This window comes from Lontra canadensis, unplaced genomic scaffold (genome assembly GCF_010015895.1).
Source record: "Lontra canadensis isolate GAN:19392208 unplaced genomic scaffold, GSC_riverotter_1.0 scaffold105, whole genome shotgun sequence".
Classification (NCBI taxonomy): Eukaryota; Metazoa; Chordata; class Mammalia; order Carnivora; family Mustelidae; genus Lontra; species Lontra canadensis.
The window spans coordinates 4,152,674-4,177,347 of record NW_022631099.1 but is presented as its reverse complement, the minus strand read 5'-3'; the positions used below and the strand labels follow the sequence as shown (position 1 = coordinate 4,177,347).

Here is a 24,674-nt window from a genome sequence, read left to right as displayed (position 1 = left end):
TGCGCCCCCGGGCCTCTGCGCGGAGAAGAGTTGGGGGGGTAGGGGGCAAAGCGGGGGGCGGAGGGAAAACGGCCCCCCCGGGGGGGGGGGGGGGGGGGGGGGGGGGGGTCTGGGTTTCGCAACTGGCCCTTGGGACTGGCTAACTTGGCCATGGAGGCTGTTCTGTGCTTTGCAGGACGTTTAGCAATATCTCTGGCCTCCACACACTTCCTCCAAGGTATGCCAATTAAAAATGTTCCTGGACATTGCCAAACATCCCCCTGGGGGACAGAAGAACCCCCGGTGAAGGGTCTAGATGGAGGCCATACAGAGGGGAATTCATCTCCAGGGCGGGGACAGAGAAAATGACCTGCAGCTTCCCTTCCAAATCTGGAGTCCACAGTTTATAACTGAGTTTAACTGGGCCTAAAACTGAGGTTCTCAGAAGCGATATTCCATGAATATCTGCCACAGAATAGAATATTACAGAAAATTAGCATTAGGAGAGCCAAAAAAAAAAAAAAAAGTCTCTGTTACAGTAGGAAGAGGACAGATTTCAGGCAGTGAGACTCTAAGTAGGCTGGGTAATCAGGCTTTAGCGTCCTCATCTGAAACGTGGGAGCAGGTGAGAATTTAACAGAACCTTCTGTAAAATATCCAGGGCAATGCCTGGCATGCAATAAATGGTCTACGAATGCCAGCTAACTACAGACCTTGCAGCTCATCCCATACCCCAGATAGTTCTTCCATTTGAACACAGGAGGGTAATGTTCCAAGTGAATGAGGATTTAATGCAATTGCCATTTGATTTAATTTCCAAATGCGTTAAAAGTGTTAACGCAACACATCAGCACGCAGCTGATAAAGTAGTCAAAATAATTCAAGGAAACCAATACTTGTCAGGTTTTATTTATCCACATTTATGCCTTTTTAAAAATAAGCTGGTCTTTGTGCCCATATAGAATACAATATACATAGATTTTTTTTTCCCCAGTTCGCCTCCCCCCACACACATATGCTCAAGTTAAGTTTCCCACTTTCTTTCCATCTGTCATTTTTCTCTTCCCATGAAAACCTAGCAGTGATGTTATTCGAGGAGGAGGGAGTTGGGGCTAAGACTGGGCAGCTGGCAAATGGGGCGCGGATGGGGATTGATGAAGACAAGCATAAACATATGAGCAGCACTTTGTTTACACGGGCTGAGCATATCTGTGAGACCCCTCCCTCAAATGTAGGGGGCTTGGTACCGTTGTTCCTTTTTATAATTAGGAAGTCATGAGTTGACATTCCTAATTCAAGTAGCTGAATTATCTTGGAACCCAAGACCTCTGATTTGCTATCTAGATGTTCTTGCCAATAGCAGCCATGGCAATAGTAATAGTAATAATAATAATAATATAAACACAACCCATTAATAAAAGTTAAGACTGAAGGAAGACGAAACTAAGCACCCAAGCATCAGGATTATTTTCCTACTGGGGGTACAGCTCAGTGGTAGAACATCCGACTGCAGGATCATTTTCCTACTGAACATAAAGGCTGCAAAGAAGATGGAGTGCTCTGGTTTCTTTGCACAGCATCTTTCTGGAACGTCAAGGTCAGAAATGGGGGTGGGGGGTGCAGGTGGGCCAAGACTTGGAGACACAGGCTGAAGCAGGTATACTCAAGTGGACAGGACTGGGAGGGGAATTGGGAGGGTTCACCCTGAGACAAGCCTTTCCTCGATCAGCACTGAATAAGGCCCAGAGGTTTCTTAAATGACCACGAGAATGGTAGACTGGGTAAGTAGCATGGCCACGGCAGGTCAACTGAGACCCCAAAATTGCGACAAAGCAGGACAAGCAGAGGCCACACAAGTAATGCAGGGAGCTGTAAATCTTATGGCTCCCCTAGCCAGGAAGAAAAGAATAAAGCAAAGGAAAGCAAGACTAACAGGAAAAGATAAAAAGTGGCATCCATAAAGAGGGTGGAACCTGCCCAGAGACAGGAGGGAAACCTAAGTTAACGAGAACCTTGGAAACGGAAGGTGTGAGGAAGAATCTGCAAAGCCACTGCACGCCTGTGGAGGAAGCACTGAGAATGTTGCTGGATACAGCAAATGTTCGAGCCCCTTCTATATGCCAGGTATCCTGGATCCAGCAGGAAGCAAGACCTACAGAGCTTCTGCCTTCAGGAGATTATGCAGTACAGAGATGTAAATGACAATGGCAAACAGTGATAAAGTCTGAGAAGAAAACCACAGACTGGAACAATGGTAGAGCATTACAGGTGGTAGGATGGGTGCTATTTTAGATAAGGTACTCAGGGGAGGCTCTTTGAGAAGCTGATGTCTGAGCAGGGACTAGTAGGAATAGAACAAATGAGCCATGTAATTATGCAGAAGGAAAGCATTTCAGGCCAAGCGAGAACAGCAAGTGCAAAGGTCCTGAGGTCAGAACTATCATGGTGTGGTTTAAGGAAGAGGAAATGGACTAGTGTGGCTAACAGAGAAGATGAAAGGACAAATACAAGAGGCAGAAAGAGGATAAATACAAGGGGTCAGAAATCAAAGAGACAAAGGAGCCAGATCTAGAAACCACTTTAAGAAGTTCAGATTTTATTCTGAGTGAGAGATAGGTCTACTGGAGGGTTTTGAGCAATGAAATGCCATGACTTAACTTTTTCAAATTGTCATGCAGCCTGACGCATAAAGGCTGGACCTCAGTGGCACAGGAATGAGAGAGGGAAAGAGCTGGTACAGTCATCCAGCCGAAAGGAGGGAAGGGCTGGTCCTGTGCAGAAAACGGCACACTTGCTTGTGAGCCAAATCCAGACCCCTGCCCGTTTCTGTAAGTGTTATTGGCACACAGCCACACTCATTATTTACATATTTTCTATGGCTTTTGCTACAAAAAGCAGAATTTAATAGTTACGACAGAGCCTCTATGGCCCATGAAGCTGAAAATACTGATTACCATGCCCTGTGCAGGAAAGGTGTGCCAACCCCTGGTCTAGGATGTTGACAGCAGAGATGGTGGAGAGTGGCCGGATTCTAGGTAAACTGAAGTAGCAGGTTTACAGGGAAAAGGCCAGATTCTAGCCCAGGCTCTTCTATCCCAAGCCTACCCTCTGACTGTTGAGCAATACAGCTCCCTAGCTCCTCCCTCCTGGCCTCTGAGGGCTGGCAGAGAACAGGAACGGAGGCTCCGAGTCCAGTTGTGACAGCGGCCTTTGAAGAGCTCCTGTGGCTGCCCAAGCAAAGTGCTCAGAGTGGGTCCTGGCTTTGTGTCATCTCCCAGCCCGCAGCTGCCCTTCCAGGCTCCGCTGTCACTGATGACGCACGGATGGGCCAACAGCCTCGGTTACATCAGAAGCTGGCAGAGGCCACCGAGTCCATGTCACACCAGCTGTTGGATTCCCCCACCTCCCTCTCTCGGGCCTTATTTTTTGAGTAAGTGAGGATCCAACTGTCCCATTTGAATCTCAATGGCTGTAGGCTCTCTCCAAAGCCCCAGGAGGCCCCCTCTGTCCTACCCAACAAGCCTGAAGTACCAGTAGGTTAACACCCCAGGAGCAGCCCTCCACCACCAACTGGTGGGGAATGGGGTACAAATATCCCAGCTCTCTCACCCCTAAGGAATGGATGCTTAACGCTCGGCTTCCCCAGAGACACTGCACTCCAGAGGTCCACCACGGTCACGTGCTTGAAAAGGCCTTCTGTGTTCACCGCACCTCCTAAAGTCCCAAACAAACCTCTTACACTCCAATTCCTGCCAAGCCTGCTTTGAGGGGTCCCTGTCCTGTTTGCCTCTGATCTCCACTTCTGATCCAAACAGAGGCTGTGTCTTACCATGGCCACCTGCATGACAATGGCTTTCCAGTGGTCATAGTCAGGACCACAGAAGAGAAGAACAGATGGCTGGAGGGCTCCGGCCTCCTGAGTGTGTGCACTACCGTCTACAGACCATGGGTGGGGTTCCCACAGAGCCCCCCGACTCCTACAGAATAAAGCTCCCACTCTACTCTAGGACAAGGACCTCCAGTATGTCCACTGGCCTACAACTGCGACCTCAAACCTGTCACCCATCCATGTCTGAAAACTGCCCCAGGCCGCCCCCACTCAAGGGCCTGCCAGGCTGAGGTGTCCTCGCAGATGGGAGCACTTAGAAAAACTTCCTAGGACCTTCTCAAATGGTATCAAGTGTCCCACCCTCCATTTCCTCAGCTCACACGGACGACAGGACTACTATATTGAATTTTCTAAGAAACACACGGAAGAAAGAGCACAGTCTGAGGCACCAGCAGGCCTGGCTTTAAATCCTGATTCCATCACATAGAAGCTGTGTGACGTTAGGAAAGTTACTTAACTTCTCTGAGCCTCTGTGCCCTCATCTGTAAAAGGAACACACGAACAGTCCCTATAGAATACTGTTATTAAGAGGATCAGTAAGTGCGGTAGGTACCCAACATGAACTGAATGACCGTTCATCATAGGTTTGCAGGATTCTTCCCACTAAACTATGGGCTAATCACACTCTCTGACCCAATAAACTGTCAAACAAATGAACACAGGAACAAGTCTGCTACTCCAGCCATGCAATCTCTAAACCAGAAGATGTAAACTCAAAGGCCTCCAAAAACCAAACTAGTGACATCAGCAAAATGGGCCAAAGGAGGGGCCACGGTCAGCTGTGCAGCATGTGTCCCAGAACTGCAAAGCCACATTCACCCAAGGCTGCCTCTGCAGCCACAATGTGGCCCAGGCTGACACGATTTCAGGAGGCCTTTAAATATTGGAACACAATGTTAAAAAAAAAAAAAAATACAGTGCAACACAATAAAGCATTTCTGCAACTGACTTTGAACAACAGGCTGCATTTGGTGACCTCGATCCTATTTCAGAGACAGACCTTAAGATGGCTAAACTTAACATTATACAAATTATTGTTCCTTTATGTGGGACAAGGAAAAGAGCCAATATACTTAAGCAATACGCCTTCAAATCGTAGTAAAATATGATTACTGATACTTACAGACACAACTTGGCAGGGGGGTCCTCCCTCTCATAATGGATCCAATGAGATACACTCACCCTCTGAACAGATGAGGAGCCTGAGGCCCAGAGGGAACACATGATTGACCTGAAGTCACCCAAATAGCTGGCACTAGAACTAAGATTGAAACTCAGATACACTTCCATCCCAAATCCCTACTCTTGACCCTACCAAGCTGCCCAGGTAGGAAGTCAACATCAGTATTTAATTCACAACACCTGACTCACAGTGTTCAACTTTCAAAGACTTTCGACTTCCTCTGGCCCCTAATTCACATATTGATAAAAGGGTTCTGAGTCCATGGTAGGTTATTAATACGGAGTTGAAAGATGGATTTAAAAATCATTACTAAGGGGTGCCTGTGTGGCTCAGTGTGGCTCTGCCTTTGGCTCAGGTCATGATCTCAGGGTCCTGGGATTGAGTCCCACATTGGACTCTCTGCTTGGCAGGGAGCCTGCTTCCTCCTCTCTCTGCCTGCCTCTCTGCCTACTTGTGATTTCTCTCTGTCAAATAAATAAATAAAATATTAAAAAAAAATAAAAATCACTACTAACAACAAATTTTTATGTTAGCAAATTTTCACCAAGTCCCTATCTGCATAACTTGGGTTGAAGACACCTATGTCCCAGGAGCCCCCTGACTCCTACAGAATAAAGCTTGGGATAAGTGACAGCATCTTGAACTCAAAGATAGGAGGAAACCCAGAAACAGGGAGAGAATGAGTGCATCTGTGAGCACTGGTCCAGAACAGGCAGGTTGAGGGGCTGGACTGTCAACGGAGCGAAATCTCAATTACAGAGTAATCTAACGTACACCCAGGTACATTATTGCAACTCAATAAACAGCTCTTCAGAATTAAGTAATTCCAATTTGCTTTCATTTTGATCTGTGTCGCCCCGAGAATTTGATATTACCCACACTCAAATTACAAGGCATCTTCGAAAGCACTGATGCTCACAGTCCCGGGAAAGCACATGAACCACAAGCCAGCCAGGCATAAACACACCGACTAAGACAGAGACGTTGCTTGGTGTGGCAGCAGCACCTGCTACGGATACCATCAGAGGGGCCTCCATCCAGCTCCTGGCACCCCTGGGGCACTGAGGGGCCCTGCGACATCCCAGCCCCAGTTTCTGAAGGGATGATGCCACGTGGTCAGACGGCTGAGCCCAAGAAGAACCAGCTAACGTCTCCTTGGCTCCCAGATTCCTGACTCATCAGTGGTGGATTCCGGGGGGCGACCCAGGGAGTCTGACCTAGCATGGACCCCATGACCCAAACTTCCCAAGCCCACATGTTGACGCCCACTTTTATATCTCCTCCCTCCCTTTCCCTATGCTTGGCACTGGACTGTATGGGGAGAGACCACCAGTGGCCCTCTGCAGAGGAGGCCCACCCACCCAGCCCCTCACCATCTCTTACCTCCTTACCTGGGAAATCCCACCAACCTCCGCAAGTTATTTTTTTAACAAATGCTTCTAGGGCAATGGGCCAAGCCCCTCTCTAAGAACGTCTACACACACTGTCTCCTTGAATCCTCAGGACACATACCACTTTAAGGTAGAGAATCCTACATTCCCATTTCCAGATGAGCCAGCTGACGCTGGAAGAGGGTGATGTTCAAAGTCACAGAGCTGGGACGAGATGGGGTCAGGATTTCAATTGATGGACTGGGGCTCTAGAGTTCTTTTCTGTCTCTGAATTGGAATGAAGTAAAGAAAATCTGGGGAAGAAAAACCTGCCTAGGGGTGGTTTTCCTTCCATGACACACCCAGGTCACCTGCCTGCCCCCACCCGCCCCCAGGGCATTTGTGTGGTGTGAACCAGGAACTAGGAACTCAGTTTGGGAGCAACGCCATCCCCTGGGAGAAGACTTAGCCCTTGAGAATATGTTTGTTTTGTTTTCTCAAGGCTTCTCCATTCCCTGAAAGAAGGAAGATTTATGTTTATTCCTTGTTGTTCTTTTTTTTCCTTTCCTATCCCCCCCCCCAAACGTAAATATTTCAGTTCTAAAGTATGTAACCATCCTGCTAAGTCATGGTAAGGGGCTCTAAGAGGCCAGTGAGTCATTCTTCATAAGACACTTGCCCCCAAATGCTCTGGTTTGCTGCCTTCCCATGGGTTCCTGGCAGACATCCAGGGTGACCAGCTTCCTCTGATCAGGCTCCTGCTAATTCCTGCTGCTCTGGGTGTACCCGGCCTTTCATTATCTTACTTGGCTTGGTTACCACTAGCTATGTAAGGGTGTGTGTGTGTGTGTGTGTGTGTGTAAAAAGGGTAAGTTCATTTCTCTGAGAGCATGGAAAGTAGGAAACCCTCCATTCCAGAGAGGTGGGGACCAACGACAGAAGAAGCAGGAGTTAAAAGGGCAAATTAGCCACAGGTCCAGAGACGTGTCATGAGCTCTGTGTGCAGGCTAGACCCTTTCAACACTGTTTATAACATCATGATAGAAGGTGCCAACAAGGCGCCAACCCTCAGGCCCTCCAGCTACGGCTGAAATAGCAGAAGGAAGCCCCAGGCCGGACCCCGGCTCTGACCCTAAGGATGGTTTCTCAGCCTGGCTGTGGTTGTGCTCCCCGCTGTGAAATGAATTAAAATACACCCGAAGTGCAGCGCCACAACTAGAGGACTACACGAGACCACGGATGGGAAGGGACTTCCACATTCAAGGGGCCCAGCTCCTAGCTTGCCACCTAAAAGGAGGCAAAAATCGTCACCAAAAAAAGTCCCATCACATAAAGGATTTCATCGAGGTGTAATAAACAGGGACCAGGTCACAGGGAGCACACACCATGAAGGAGACCTCCGAAGGTGGCCAGCCAGCGCATCACCCAGCATGGACCAGCGAGGGCTGCAGGAGAAGGCACTGGGCACAGCTGTGGCTCTGGGATTATAGTAGCACATGTGACCAGTGCACTGCTCACCCCCAGCCCGAACCCCAGCCCAGGGGGCACAGTACACAAAGGATAAACCACTGTCTCAACAAACCCCGGCCACCCTCCAAACAAAGGGCATGATGTTTCCCCATGGAAATCGCATCCTCTATCCCAAAGGCCTCCAGATCTGGTGGTGTCCCCCACCTCCTCCTTGTCCTCAATGAGGGATATAAAGGGAGAATAAACCCAGCACCTTCTGGTTCCATCGGTGTGTGTGGAAAGATCAAAACGCTCCAGCAGCGGCCATGGTCACTCAACCCATTATCTCCTTACCAGCCTCGTGCCGGGCACCTGCATGGTACGGGCGAGCCCGGGGAGGGCATGAGTGGACACAGCCCATCCTCTGGTGGGCTCCCACTCCAGCGTGCAAGGTTGCCATGGAAGAGGTCCAAAGAACTTCCAGAGGGGCAGCTCCGGAAGTTACAGAGCCACTGAGTGCCGCGAGGCCTGCAAAAGGCCGCCGTGTCATGAGAATCAATCTCACAGCACCAAAAAAGCATATATATGAGGCTAATGTGCCTGAAATGATGGTTTCATGTATATATTAATGGCATTCAATGTAAATGATTTTAAGATTTTTTTTCCCCTGTTGGTTGTTTTGTTCATGACTGCCTAATTTGTTGATCTTCAGCTTAAGTGTTCATGGCATTATGGAGACGAAATGAGTTCCTGCTGAGGCCAATAATTCATTCCCTCATCCATCATTCAACAAGTATTTTAAGGCTGAGCCTTGTGAAATGACCAATTGCACAGGTCCAAACAGCCAAACGCCGGTAGGTTCGTATTTGGGCGTGCTCCAGCCTCGTGCCAAGCACTTGGCTAAGCCTGGGGGAAGTTGTGAACCATGAACCAAACAACAACAACAAAATGTTCCTATTCTCGCCACACTCAGGTTCTAAAGGACAAGATGGAAAATTACCAAGAGCACGAATAAAGGAAAAACATAATTTTGAAGCATGATAAGTGCTATGTAGAACAAGGGACAAGGTGACCTGCTAGAAGGCACCCAGCTGGTGTGGGGGCTGAGGACATCCTCTCGGAGGAGAATGGCATGACAACACTCAAGCTGAGACCTGACTGATGGCATGTGACCATCCACCCCGAGTCAGGCCAGCCCAGGAGGGAGAGTCTCAGATCACAGCTCCCAGCCTAACTTCAGACAGGGCTACCAACTAGAGGTCAAGGGACCAGCAACTAGGGGTCAAGGCCCTCACACCAACTGGTCTTTGACCAAGGAAACAAACTCAGGAGACTTCCGGGGGGGGGGGGGGGGGGGCAGAAGGGGGTCGATCCATGTTTTCACCTTTAAACACACTGGCTAACATTCCACAGCTAACATGAGATGAATAGCTTCATTATTTCGTTCACCAAATTACACTATATTAAAATTTTAATTGGTGAACATGACGCTGGAAAATGAGTACGTCTACACACTGCAGTTTTCCAGTATAAACTGTCAAACCCCCTCCCCCCTTTTTTTTTTGCAAAACCAATATTGCAATACAAAGAAAAATCCATAAAGATGCTCATATTCTTTGGCCTACCAACTCTACCCCTAGGGAATTTATCCAAGGCAATAATCTGGTTCAATAGAATAAAAATGTTCTCTTTGGAAGAACCCCATTGAGGTGTTAATTGGTGCACAGAGGAAAGATAAAACAAAAACAGAAACACCTGGAATTACATAAATGACTACAAATGGGGAGATTTTAAGAAATGGGGTGATTCACTTGATGAAACAATATATAACCATTAAGCATTACAACAAAGATTATATAGACTTTCAGAAATAAATGGGAGCTCCAGCTCCTTGGAAGGAGCAGAGAAGGCAGCAATGTGCATATTTTAATGTAAAGTGTGTCGACAATACCTCAAGGTGAACAAGAACAAGAAAATTGTAAAGAATTGAATCAAGGCCAAGGGGGGTGGGGGGGCATTTATTTCAAAAGTCCTTCCAAAATATTGTTATTAAATCAAGTTTTCAGTTAAAAAAAAGAAAATCCCTCAGAAACAATTGTACTCTCCGAACACAGCAGTAGACCACCACCGAAACACAAGGATGTTGGCTCATTCAAATTTTAAACACAAAATAAAGCCAAATCTGGAGACGCCTTCTGTGTTGTATACCCCAGAGGCTTGCACAGGTGAGCCCTATAGTAAGACTGAACCTGGACTAGACATGCAACGTGCATGATTTTACAGAGACCCCGCCCCTTTCTCTGCAGGGTGGGTGTGGGGGACTGGAAATGGCTTGTCTCTGGACTGACAGGGAGGAGGGAGGAGGAGGAACAGCAGTAGAGAGGAGGCCCCTGGATTCCTCTCACCCTCTGAGGATGGGGCCGAGGCAAGTGGCAAAACCAGCCCCATGGGAGGGGCCACTCACCTTTCACGATGAGCTCCGCGTAGTTGGACACGCCGGACCCACCGTCGGAACGGATCACACAGCGGTATTTGCTCACACTCCGCTGGGCAGTGTCGGCCACGCTGACCGTGGCTGAAAAGCGTCGGTGGTTGACCACACGGGTGACCATGAGGGCCGTGTCCCTGCCGTTCCACTGCTGCAGGACAGAGGGAGGGAGGGGGAGGAGAAATCACATCATCCTATGGGCCCCCAGGGGCCGGGAGCTTCCCCCAGCTCGGAAGCTCCACCTGTCCCCATGTCCCCAGGGCCATGGCTTTCCATAAGAAGGACTGTCCAGGGCTGGCTTCTGCAAGTGATCGGACTAAAGTATAAATTTGCTCGTGAGCTGATTCGGGAGGGGAGTGCCTGATGGCAAGGAGAGAAGGCACAGGCTTCCTCCCAATACCGTGGTTCCTCGCTTGGCTTGAGCTTGAGGCTGGCATTTGGCTCTGAGCCTTCTTCCCATCTTCCTTCATCTCTTAAGCAGAACCCACAAGGTTCCCCCAAAGACAGACTCAGATAGGCTACTGAAAATATAACCCATGAAATGACAATAAACAGCCCGGCCCCTAGCTCCACAGCTAGGGCCGTGATACCCCACCCACAGGCCGAGTCCACTCCACAGGGACCCATCTGTCCCCAGGTACTTCCCAGCACCTCTTCTCCTTGGCATTTGCTTTTTCCTTGACCTAGAACCTCCTCCTGTCTGCCTGGGGACAGTCCTTCACCCTTAAGAACTCACGCTCAGCACATTGCCATCTCTAGTAAGTTGGCCTGTCACAGCACCTTCTAGAAGCTCTTCACTCTCTAGTGGTTTTCTTGTTGTCATTTTGGGGGTTTTTTGGCCTACACGTTTCCCCCTGTAGACTAGACTCAGAGCTCCCCGAGAGCAACCTTTAGCCCCTTTGTATCTCCGGCACTGTGCCCAGCTTCCAGACTTGGAAAACATTTGTGGAATCAAGGTGAATTCACAAGTGTTTCTATCTGTGCTGTGCTGACTCTCAGGTGTGATATTCTGAGTTTGAATAAGCCCCTCCCATAGCAGGGCTGAGTTGCCACGACTGGAAGGCACGTGCCAGAGGATGCAGTATGAGGGACTATTTCTTAAGCACCTTCTAAGCGCCAGACCCTGAATCTCCTTTTTAATCCTCCCAGCCTTGTTTGAGCTATTACTGCTCTTCTTAGCAGAATCCAAATGTCAGCGTGGCTCAGTAAATATGCAGACCAAGGAAGCCCCTTATCCAGCCTTTCCGACTTTGGGTCGACCACCTTCTCACTGAGACCCTATCCTCCCTGCCTTTATTTTGTTTCCAAAAGTAAAACTGAGCCGCTTCCATCATCTGCTTGGATTTGGGGAAACCTTAGGATTTAGCAGCTTCCCCACACCTGGAAGCTTCCAAGATGCGATCTTCATCCCTTCCTGTCCACGGCAAACACCTCCAGCACACACACGACCTGCTTCCACCCATCCACGCGCCCATCAGTGACAGGTCGGGACTGGGACATGAGAAGGGGCACAGCTACTGTGCTCAGCTGCCCCCAAGCAAATGAGATGGAACAGCAGAAGAGGGAAGGGAGCAGACACCCAAGAAGCACAGAGAAGCCAAGGCCTCTGTGTGACTTGCTCCAGATGGGACGGGGAGATCAGAGGGGATGGATTTCTTCTTCTTACTTTTTGGCATTCTCTAGACTTTCAAACACTGCTTTTATACTTGAAAAGAATAAAGGAAATAAAGGAAAGGCCTATTTGATTTGAATGCAGGCCATCGGGTATCAGCCCTTGGCCCAAAGACACCACATGTTGCTCTAATGTGGGGTAACGACTCCCCAACCCTCACCTCCTCTAGCACACTCATTCCCACATGTGGAAGAGAGTGGTTAACGGGTGTGGCTAAGATCTACCTATGTGTCACCAATGTCTTAGCTGAGGACCAAAAAAGAAAAAAAAAAAAAAAAAGGCAAAGACGAGGTAGAGGGGGAAATAAGCAAAAATGCCTACGTCCCGGCCAGACGACAGCCCATGACACATTTTCCTCAGACCTCCAGAGCTTTGAACAACCAAGAAATGTGGGAGACAAGAAAGACACCGAGCACGGTACCAGCACATGAACTGTAAAGAGCACCTGCTAAGAGGTGAGTGGATATGGACAAGTACAAAGGAAGAAAATAAACCCCAGAAGAATTATGGGAAACAAACAAGGGCACCATTTGCAGGATTCCGAATGGCACCATAAGTGAATCACAGAATCAACACTGCAGGAAAGCACTGGCCAGGGCCAAGAGGCTTGAGAAAATAACCCAGATCGCCAGGAAGGCACTGACAAAAGGGCAGGAGGAAGGCAAACTGAGGAAGAAAACAGAGATCAGACGACGTACCGGATGAGTAACTGGTTCACCGGATGATGGGAACTCGGGGAATGGAACACAAATCCTGACCCAAGTTACGTGAGCTCACTTGCCTGGATGAAAACAAAACCTAACTCCTCGGACTGCCATGGCCTACCGTTCACGTGACAAAATTTATGAGAACCATAACCATCGAGGTATGTGTTTTATCTCACAAACATATTGGACATTAGGAAAAAGAAGTACTTAAAAATTCAGGCAGAAAAAAAAAAAAAAAAACCAACGTGCTAATAAAAAAATAAAGCAATCTGGCATAAAACGCTTCATCTGTTACTGCTTCCAGAGCCCAGACCACCTCTCTCGGATGTGGCTGGTCCCCACATCCGCACAGTGGAGCTCCCAGGAGACTGCACACTTGAGAGAGGTCAGGGTGGGAGCCAGGGCAAGATGGGACAGGAAATGATAATAAACAAATGCACACAAATGCCCAGTATGTTCAGCCTTGGACCCTGGTTTCATTTCTCTCTGCTTTGGTTTCCTTACACCTCTAATGGATGTGCCCACTTTGTGATGTCCTCCTAATGCATCAACAGGAAGGAGTAACAAACCGTTTAACCCACGATGGCGCATTCTGGTGTGAGCTGAGCTCTCCAAATTAACCACGAAACTAACCATGAAAAGTGGGGTAGGGATGACAGCCCCCCACAATGTCCATGGGCTAGTCCCTGCAACCTGGGAATACGTCACCTTCCATGGAAAAAGGGAATTTGAAGATGTTGATTAAGCTCAGGATCTGGAGATCTGAGGATGATCCTGGATGACACAGGGTGGGCCCCATGTAATCACAACGAGCCTCGCATGAGAGCAAGGGAGGAGGGTCAGAGCCAGAGACAGGACATGTGGAGACAGAAGCAGAGGTCAGAGTGACATGACTGATGGCTTGAAGATGGAAGAAGAAGCAAGAACCAAAGAATGCAGACAGCTTCCAGAAGCTGGGAAAGTTAAGAGCGAATTCTCTGCTAGAGCCTCTAGAAGAAATGCAGCCTGGCCAACACCTTGATCTAACCCTGTAATACTCATTTCTGACCTCTGATCCCCACACCGCAAGGTAATAAATTTGTGTCGTTTTAGCCACTAAGTCTAATTTGTTACATCAGCCATAAGAAACTAACAAACAGCAAAGAACCAGTTAAGTGCAAAACCTTCATTTTTCACACTTAGTTTCAATTTTATTGGGCACCTGGGTGGCTCAGTCAGTTAAGCATCTGCCTTCAGCTCAGATCATGATCCCAGGGTCCTGGGATCGAGTCCTGCATCGGGTTCCCTGCTGAGCCGGGGAGCCTGCTTCTCCCTCTCCATCTCCCACTCTCCCTCTCTGTTAAATAAATAAATTATTTTAAAAAAATTTATTTTGATGTGACCTCCAGTATTATTTGCTTTTCTTCATAATGATGTCACATTCCAGAACAACCAGAGAGGACTAATGCATCTCCCTGAACCATTCACATTTTTCTCTTTAGTCCCTGAACCACCAAGCTTTCTCCCATCAAAGGATAGGAAATTGCAGGTTGTCTTATAAAATCTCTGGAAAATAGGCCTTTTGATAATCACACTTGTCATATTGGGAGCAGGCAACAGCAGGACAGGAACGGGCAGGAGAGACGAGAGCCATGGTAGGAAATGGCACTGCAATGGACCCCCGGCAAGGAGAAATGAAGGTTAAGTTAGAGAGATGAGCCCAGACAGAAGGGGAAGTAGGTGCTGAAGGTAAAGACAAATGAGCAGCCACCGAGGACCTGAGATCAAGGGAGATCCTAGGAAACCAGGCACAGCGACGGGCTCAGCTACCAGAACGCCGTGGCAATGTGGAGAAGGGATTTAAGTAGAGGGACTGTGTAATAAGCAGCACAGGTTCCAACCATGGTCTCAGACCCATACACAGGTAGGAAGGAAAATGCAAGGGGAGAAAACAAATGGAGGTTTCATCAAGCAGAAACAGAGTCATGAAATTCAGGCTCACAGGCAACTGAGCAGGTTTGAGTGGGCACAGGGAGGGGTAGAGCAGGCAGGGTGCTGGGAGCCGGAAATGGACCACAGCCCAGAGACTCGGTGGAAAAGTAAATCCTCGCAAGCAAGATGCCAGGTGCCACGTACATGCATGGGGATACAAACGCTGGGATGCTGGGAAAGAGAAGGACAGCAAAGAGAAGTCAAAATCTTGGGGAAAGCCAGACAGAAGCATGACATGGATAATGCGTATGGAAGCCTGCGGAAGGATCTATCAGGCTCCCGAGTCACCAGTCCTGCACGCTGGAAATTTTCTTTTGGTGCCTGTAGAATTTTTTCACGTATAAGTATATCCTTCCTCTGAAATTTCAGGCATAGTTCCTTTCTTCTTTCAGACCTACATCTGTTATGCTAAAATGGAGTCATCTTCTAGTCCCTCTGTGTCGGGGGCAAACTGGAGAAATTTCCCAGTGGGCACCGATAGAGCCGGGCTCCCCAGAAGCAGAGCCTGAGACATGGGAACCTACCAAGTGCCCTCAGGAAAAAGGGGATGAAGGAGCCACTGAGGAGTGATGTGGTCGAAACACTCCAGCTTCAGCCTGACTCCCCAGGACCTAGGGAGCCTGAAGTGTACCAGAGCTGATCCCAGCTTGAGGCCAGGAGCCAGCGCCGGTACCCCATATCAGCCAGTTGCTGGCCATGGCCTGCCCGGTGGGGAAAGAAGGAAACCATTCCTATTTGCCCCAAAGCAGTTTGCCGGGGAAGGGGAGATGGGAGCCATTAGCAGCCAACTGCACAGTGCCTTAGGGCTGGGGGCACTGGCTCAGAAAGGACACTGTCCAGGACACCGGTAGCATCCGTTCTACCCAGCACTTTCCTGTCCCTGCCTCCTCCTCCTCCAGGACCTTATACGTGGGGTCTCCTGAAGTCCCATGAGCCACTGCTTTGAGATATGCGGTTAAGTTGCTCCTGAACCTGTTCTAAAAGGGGGCAGGGGGGGACGGGGGAGACGGCCAGACCGCGAACAGCCTCCACTGAACACATGCTACATGGAAAGCTTGAGCACCCTGCAGTGACACACAGCGTCCCCCCAGAATCCATCTATCTCCCATGAGTAAAGAGCTGCATACCTAAGTGAGTTTGATAAATATTTCGTTCACCCTAACAGGATTTGTCTGAGCATTTATTAAGTAAAAGTCACATTAACATTTTTGAGTACAAAGCCCTTGCCAGGCACCATGTTAACTGGCTTACATGACAGAATGCACTTAATCCGTTAAAAATCTCTATGAAAGTGCTTCTCGGGGGTGGGGGTAGGGGGGTTCCTGGACCATCGGCATCACCTGGAAAGCTGCTGGAAATGCAAATTTTAGAGAGAATTCCAGGGCCGGTGTCCATTTGTAGACACTGTTTATTGGGGTTGGCAATCTGAGTTTTCCCCCTTCCTTGTTCTATTATTAACAACACTGGAAATGTCCTCATTATTCAATGAAACACAAAATGAGAGACTAGAGAGTGTGGAAGGTGTAATTTCTGCCCAGAGGAATTTATAGGCTGGGTTAAAATTCCAACAAAATGGCAAAAAGGGTCAAGTATAAAGTTGAGTGTGGAAGCGCTATGCTTCCTGGAGGACAACAGGATCAGCGCAGAGAGCTGTGCTCTCAGAATGTTCCAGAATACTAGTTCTCAAAGTGTGGTCTGCACACCCACGGCAGAAGCATTCCCTGGGGAGCCTGTTGGAAATGCAAATTCTGAGGCCCCACCCCAAACCTATTCATTCAGGATCTCCAGGGATAGAGCCAGTCTGGTTTTAACAAACCCTCCAGGTGCTTCTCAATGCCCCATAAAGCATGAGAGAAGCCCTATTCATTACTCCTATTTTACAAATGAGGAAACTGAGGCAGAACTAGGTCAAGCAACACGCCTTATGAATGGTGCATACAAATCCCCTGGCAATCTCCTTAAAAAGGCAGATTCTGACTCAGTGAGTCAGAACCAACCACACAGGCAGAAGCAAGTCCTTATATGACTTTGCCGAGTGACTGAATTAGCACGTGGACCCAGGGGAACTGATTCCAGAGACTGAGGCCTCATCATCCCATTGTCCAAGTGCCATCCCTACAGGACCGTGTGCGGTTACACCAGGACTCTGTGAGGGGTGGGTAGAGTGTGCAGTGTTCCAGAAACTTAGTTTGTTTATTCAAAGAACATCAACTGCCATCTTGCGGGAAATGAGGGCTCCCAAGAAAACAGTCTGGGAGACTCTGTGACAGAAACCCAGATGCCTAGCTTTCTGGAAACCTCAGTGGTCTCTAAGTCAGAAATACCTACATGAAGACGCATTACCCAACCATCTTCCCCCATTCTTGCCTACGAGGCTCTCTGAGTACGTCATTAAGCAACGGCATGCCCGACAGGCTATCGGGCTCCGGTGAGGTTTTCTTAATCCAACCTCATGAGTCTAAAGCAGTGGTTCTCAAAAGTCAACAGGCCCTGGAATTACCTGGAGGGCGATTCTGTCGGTCAGGAGTGAGCCTAGATAACCTGCATTTCTAACAACTTCCCGAGTGACGCTGAGGCTGCTCGCTTTGTCCTAGGTTTCTATGACATGAAGGTTACTGCCGTCCTAAGTCCCTCAGTGGAAAGTAAGGAGTCAAATCATCCCGCAGAATACATGAACGGGAACACTGTTGAATCCAGGCCATTTCCCCTGGTTGAGCAACTGCACCGAAGACGGCCAGCCACTGGTGCGCCGTTCAGAGCCAGCTCAGGCTCTCCTGGCAAACCAGAGTCCACACCCGCCAGCTCACAGAACGCACTGGAGGAAGGTTATCTGTTTTCTTTGCCCAGAGGTTTTGTCTGCCCACCAAGCTCTAAGCCATAAGGATGCTTCTGCCCAGAAGGCGAAACTTTGTCCAAATCAGCCATGCAGGGGAGAAGGGCAGGGGCGGGGAGGGGGGCGGGGATCAACCCACATTCTCAACTGAACCAAGGCCCTGTGAAACCCAAGCGGTGGTCCTGCTTAATCCCATTTTATACTCCTGCCTCTCCCATCACGGCAACAGCTTCCTTTGAAATCTCTCGTTTTTCTTTCTCCTCGTTCATCTGTTTGACTCTCTTTTAAAACAATTCAAATGCCACCATTCCTTAGCCACCATTTTTTTTTTTTTTACATCATTTGAGAGTCACTCTTTGCAAGAGGAGGGGCTGCAAATACCCACTTTAATATTTCGGACCCTAGTACACGTGCATCCTCCCAAATCCCAGGCAAGACCTGTCTTCAGGAACTACCTCGAGAGGAAGCCAGAGAAGCAGCTGACACCATGGAGAGTCTGCTGTTTTCACGCTACTCTGTTCTAGCTACGGAGGCATCTCTAACGGCCAATGCCCCCTCCCCTCTGCTCCTCTGTCATGGCATTATTCCCTGCACAAAGAGATAAGACATAGCCTGCAAAACGGCTGCCATTATTTCAGAGAGGGCACGCAGGCTTGTCATCGATTTATGATTGGTCAAAGTGGAAACGGTGCTGTCTTTCACAAAAGGGAAAGGGTGTGCAGCAGACAGGATGCCGGTTTCATAGGAGATGCTCCAACACAGAATCCTGGGAGCCTTCTTTCCTGGCTAGGAAATATTTAGGTGGAACTCTCACCGTTCATTTGTAAATGAATATGCTTTTCACTTCAAGGCATACTGCTTCAACAGCGACGTCTGGAAACTCAAACCTGACTCACTGATTCTCTTAAGAGTGTATTTGTACCTCTCTGGCTGTCTCTAAAGGATAGCTTTTGATTATTTTTTATTAAAAGTTAAAAGAAATACAAGTGGACATAAATCATTTTTGATTAGCTGGGCTGAAGTCCTCCCAGGGGCTCCCTGCATGTGTTGCTGACTGCTCATTTGGGGTGGATCTCGGGGTTCAGAGCTTCTGCGGAGTCAGGAGCGTCCTGGATTAAGCCCCATAGGGAGTGGGAAGCCCTGAGCAAAGAGGGTGTGCAGGTGGTGCACGGCTAGTTTACGTGCCTCCCCCCTACCTCCATGTGGCACTATCTCCCTTTGGCTAGTTCTGGGTCCCCGTAAGAACTCTAATCAAAGGCCACTTCCTCCAAGGGCACATCTCAGATAGATACTCGGGAGAGAATCTCCGGACAGACCCTACTCTTCCCCTGGTAGCCTTGTCACGTTTGTGCTGAAATACTGAATTCCGTGTTAGCTGCTTACTGTCTCTCTCTGCTGTCTGAAGGTAAGCCCCACGAGGACAAGAAGCAGGCGCACCTTGCTCGCCACACTTCCCCCAGCTCCCAGGTGCTGAGCCTGGGAGGGGCAGTGATCAAATTCTGATATCCATCAGCTAAGGGTGGGCTGATGGAAGAACCCCAGGAAAGGGCATTAGGAAGTGAAGGAGGAAAGAGTAAGTGTGAGAAGGGAAATTTCCAGGAGTGAGGTGGCTACAGTCCTCAGAGACGTGCTGCACAGGAGGAGGGGTTCCTGTATTAGGTACAGAGGAACCGGGGAAAATGCAACCCTTTCTGTAGATCCAAAGCCCAGCTAGATTTGCATCCCCTGGGTTGCCCTAAAGGAGCTGTTTTTTGATCTAAGGTACCTACAGGTGAAAAGAAGGAAAGACAAAGCATGTGATGACAGTACCCTAACTGCAAATACACTAGAAACCACTGGATTCTAGACTTGCTAAGCTTTATGGTTTATGAATTATATCTCAATGACACTAACCCTGGGATTCCCAAGCCCAGAGCTCCCCACTGTATGCAAATCTGGCCCAGATCCCCCTCACGTCATTCTCATTCGACTTGGCCGGGGACAGGGGAAAGCGAGAAGGAATGGGACTCCGGCCTGTGGGGCTCACTGACCCCCTCTAAGACTTAGTTTCTTCTACAAATAGGGTTAAAAATAGCAAGTCCCAGAAAGCCCGGCTGTGAGAATTAAGTCCATCCTATCTGTAACCAAGCCATCAACGTCCGCTGCTATGTTCTCGACCACGGACCACTACCATTTAGCTGTGGTGCTGCCGCACATTTCAAAAGCAGCCCCACACGGGAGGGACCCCGGGTACAGACGAAGGCAGGAGGTGGAGGAGCTGGGTCCGGCACGTACACAGCCCCGAGCCAGCAGCAGCGGGGAACCAGGCTGGCCGGAAACATCGGTGGCAGAAAGGACTGGCATGTCTGCTTATCTCGTCCGCCCTGGTGTGACCGCTGATGCGCTCACAGGGCAAGAGCCTTTTCCTGCCCAATTAGGGTCTGTTCCCGGTCCAATGCTTGCGATTTGTCTAAACACATATGCTGCCCCTCCTGAGATCTGTGCCAAGCGCTCAAGCTCACGACCTCCTTTCTGTGACGTGTCACATGTTATTTGTTGTTACAAACCCGTGGGGAAGCAGATCCTTTGTAGGGTCGCCTGGGACTGACTCAGCCTGCTCGGAGCCCAATGGACCAAAGTCTTCCATAAAGACCGGGCGCCACACACGCAGTATTTCTAACCACCCCCTCTCTCGGATGGACGGCATCTGCTGGTAAGGAGAGCGTGCGGGAAGGTGGAGGGGGGGCTGCTGCTTCTCATTCTGCTGGGCCTCGTGTTTTTGTTTTGTTTTTCTGTTCCTATTAGTCACCTACATTCATTTAACGTATTTGGAGGAGACAGAAAAGGTGAAAATACAAAGCAAACATAATCTACCATCACAGTCAATTACTACGTGTCCTGGTATGCGTCTTACAGTGCTGATGCAGAATACTATTTATAGAAGTATGGGTATATTAATGCACGTAAATATGCATTGACATTTATTTTTTGACAAAAAAAATATACTGAACACATTGTTTTATAACCCGCTCTTTTCGCTTAAACACCTATTGTGAGGATGGCACTCACTATACTTCTATCACCTGGTATTTAATGACTCCAAGCCAGCATTTCCATCTTTAGTCCCTTCTGGGGGATGTTCAGGATGTTTTCAGGTTTCATCCTTTGGAACATACTTGCAGATACATTTTTTTTCTCTCTCTGGTTATTTTCTTCGATCCATTCCCGAAAGTAAAATCACTCGTGAGGAGAACATGTGCATTTGAGACTTTAGCTACCTACTGCCAAACTAGCTTCCAGAAAAGACACACCCACATACAGATTATGTGCTGCACTCATAATCTGTCAGCACACCTCCACCTAGCTGTACCCTGCATGCTATCCTTTTTTTTTTTAAAGGGCTGCCCAAACTGTAGGCTGCTTTGCTTACCGGACATTGCACTCAGAATGTGCACCATCTATTTGCTTCAGAAATGCTTAGAAATGGTAAGTTTGGGTTGCTCAAGCCAATGTATCATGTAAGGAATGAGCAAGTCATGAGTGAGGCCCTTCTACCAGAGACCATGGCATTATACTCTTCTCAAGGAGAAATCACTCCCAAACAAAATGAGCTTGTTTATAATTGTCAGTGGCCTCTATCAGCCTTTTCCCTAAAGGACTAGTATTGTTCTAGTCTTGGGGATACATGCTTTTGCATAGATCCTATCCATTGATTTTAGGTAAAGCATGCATTGTAATTCCACAAAAGCCGACACCAGCAGCTGGGGGTTTCTTAGGGTATAGAAAGTTTCCAGGAGAGAGTAAACAGAGGTATGGGCTAGTCTTCCTTTTTAACTTACCAATTTATGATCAGAAAGCACTTATGGATAAGCAAGCTCTAGAGTCCCACTCTACAGAAAGGATGGCAACCGTTCTCTCGAACACAGACCATAAGGATTTAGCTCAACTTGAAAGTCCACCAACCACACCCAAAACATTGCTGGAGAAAAGGGGCGCTGACACACTATTTACAAAGCAAAGTCACCGGCTTTATTTCCCTGACTTCAAACTGCTGGATGCAAATGTTTCCATCTTTGATGACCAACAGTGATTCCTTGGTGTCTCTTGGAAGCTACAGAAGGAAATAGCGTGGTTGACAGGTAGACTCTTGGTCACAATGTATCTGTTTCGCTTCCTTTGCAAAGCTTCAGACTGAGTCACAGAAGCCCTGATTGGTGAAACAGAACCTGGGCCAGTCTGTACGCTGCTTCTCCAGGTGCTAGAACAGATCCAAGGTAGCATCTCATGAGAAACTCGCTCCTGCCTCAGTCTGTGTCAGATCGGGGTGCTGTGGCCTCCTGAGTGGCAGGCAGGTGTCACAACAGGTGCCTCCTATTTTGTACAAAGACGTTAACTCACTTCCAATCACATTGCTGAATATAAGCCTGGACTTGACTAGCCAAGCTGGCATTTGCCAGAGAGCACGGGGCAGATCATCTACCTCCCAATATTTTCTGAAATATAGATGAGGGAGACAATATTTCTGGTGGTCTCCTTAAAGGAGTAGCTACTGAAACTATTCATTCTCCAGTTATATTTAAAGTATCCCAGGATGGAGACAATTAGCAGAGAGTTGGGGACATCAGTCCCATCGCATTGCCCAACCCCCGCCCCTCCCTCTTCTGTGCTTTCGTACAGGGCACCAATATGGGAAACGAGCCTGTGAAACTCACTTGTATGCCCTCAATAGAGAGAACGCCGTTCCTTCCATCAAACGCTGTTTTCTTTAGGAGGACTCCCGGGAACAATTTCTGCCTGGCTTCTGTGTGAACAAGTTAGAATTTTCCCAAGCAATTGGTTTGTGTTTATCTTGTGGACACTCTGAACTGTGTATCTGACAAGTTTCCTTTATGCTGTTCACAGCTTCGGGTCCGCGGGCTCCGCCCGTGACCCACCAGGAAGCCCCAGATGTGGAGAAGCGCAGTTTTAACATTATGACCAGCTCTGCAGCGTGTTCCTTTCCTCCTATCTCCCATTGCCTCATTTTTAATTTATGCTATCTTGTCACGCTTTATGTCCCATTGTAAGCCACCTGAAAAACGTTCTGTGAAATAAGATTTGGTTTGCATTGAAAAGGCAGTAAATAAGTAAGATGCAGAAGAGTTCCACACCGCATGTTTCTATCTATTTCCTCCAATACTTCTATTACCTCCTAAATCCTTCCGCTGATAAAGCCGAGGCTTGGGACGCGCAACTCAGAAATGCAGCCATAATCATGATAAAATAATTGGAAAAGCTAAATAAAGGTGTTGAAAATACTGTGATTTTTCCTTCTCAGTCTCCTGACCCAACCTAGGCAATGCCACTGAAATGATAAAGTTCTAGAAAGCTCGATGCACGTCGATACGAACTACAACTGAAAGATTAATTAACACTAAACACTTGAGTGTCACATGGAAGTTTACCCTGATTCCTGTGGTCTGCAGGCAGCCCAGCGAAGCAAGAGGGTCGGGCACAACTATTATTTTCATTCTACTGCACTGCTAAGGAGCAAGGAAGAACAGTCAGCCATGAGAGGTGCTCGTCCACCCAGGCATTTTCCAACTAGAGGAAATGGGTTCAAACGCAAGAAGAGAGGCAGTACGATGAACTTCCATCCAAGTGTGCAGAGATGACTGGGCATAAGCCGGGGTCCAAGATCCAAGCTATGTCAGCCAGAAGACATGGTGGAGATCTTTCAGTAAGTGAAGATGGAAGTAACTGCAGTTACAGTCTTCCAACCATTATTCAGGCTTTGTTGAAGCTTGAGCTCTGCTCTGTACTAAGACTTCCCGCAATGTTGCAAATATCCCGTGTCCTGTGGGCACTTGTCCAACATGGTAGCCGCTAGAAGCCCATGGCTACTGTCCACTTGAAATGCAACTTGCGTGATGGGCATCGAAGTTCAGAATTTTATTTAATTAATTTAAATGCAAACAGCCATCGTTGAGTTTAACAGGTCACAGGATACAAGATCAATATGTGAAAGGCAAATTGTACTTCATACACCAGCAGTCAGAGTCAGAAATGGAGATCTTTTTATACCAAGATACCAGATACCCAAGGATAAGTCTGACCAAAAAAATGTGTCAGACCTATACACTGAAAATTACAGTAAGTGCTGAGTGAAATCACTACAGACCTTAAATAAATGAAGAACTATACCATGTTCAGACCCAGAAAAGTCATTACTGCTGTCAGTCCTCTGCAAAAGTGATTTATAGATTCAATGTAATCAATCCCCATTAAAATCCCAACAGGCTTTTCATGTAGAAGCTGACGAAGTGATTCTAAAAGTCAGATGGAAATGCAAAAGACCTAGAATGGCCATAATCGCTGTGAAAATGAAAAACAACCAGAAGACTAACAACACCGAGGCACCAAGATAGACAAAGAGATCAATGGAACAAATTCAAGAGCCCAGCCCCTGTCTCCGTGGACAAAAGCAGCACAGCAGAGAAAGAATGAGCTTTTTCAGCTAATGATGCTGCAACAACAGAGATATCTAAATGCACGCCAAAAGAAAAAAAAAAAAAAAACTTCGATGCATACCTCACACCATATGCAAAATGAACTCAAAATGCATCACAGACCTAAATGTAAAAGCTAAGATTATAAGATTTCTAGAAGGAAACAGAAGAAAAAAAAAATCATTGTGACCCTCAGCGAGGCAAAGATTTCTTAGAAATGATGCCAGGACAAGATCCAAACAAGAAAAATAGATAAATTTGATTTCATCCAAATTTAAAATTGCTCCTCCAACGCTACAATTAAGAGAACGAAAAGACAACCCACAGATAAAGAGAGAAAATATTTGCAAAGCATGTACCTGACAAAGGGTTTGTATCCAGCACATACAGAGAACTATCAGCATGCAATAACAGGAAACCAACCAATAAAAAAGGAGCAAAAAAAGTGAAACAGACACAGCACCAAAGACGACACACGAATGCCAGCAAATGACCACAAGGAGAGGCGTTCAACGTCACTGGTGCTGAGGCAAAGGGAAAGGAGAATCACGAGGAGGTACCACCACACACCTGTTCAAATGGCTCAAACTGAAAAGAATGACCTTACCAAGCGCTGGCAGGGACATTGGTAAGCGACAGCAACTCCTATGCACTGCTGATGGGAAT

General features: G+C 47.9%; 1 protein-coding gene across 14 annotated transcripts in view; it reads right to left on the bottom strand.

The window, feature by feature from the left end:
• PTPRT (protein tyrosine phosphatase receptor type T) overlaps window positions 1-24,674 on the bottom strand; it is a 1,045,273-nt gene that overhangs the window by 658,991 nt on the left and 361,608 nt on the right. For all 14 annotated transcript variants that reach the window (XM_032838508.1, XM_032838515.1, XM_032838509.1 and 11 more), the window contains one exon: window positions 10,335-10,509. In XM_032838508.1, coding sequence (XP_032694399.1) covers window positions 10,335-10,509 — 175 coding nt within the window. The remainder of the gene's footprint in view (window positions 1-10,334; window positions 10,510-24,674) is intronic.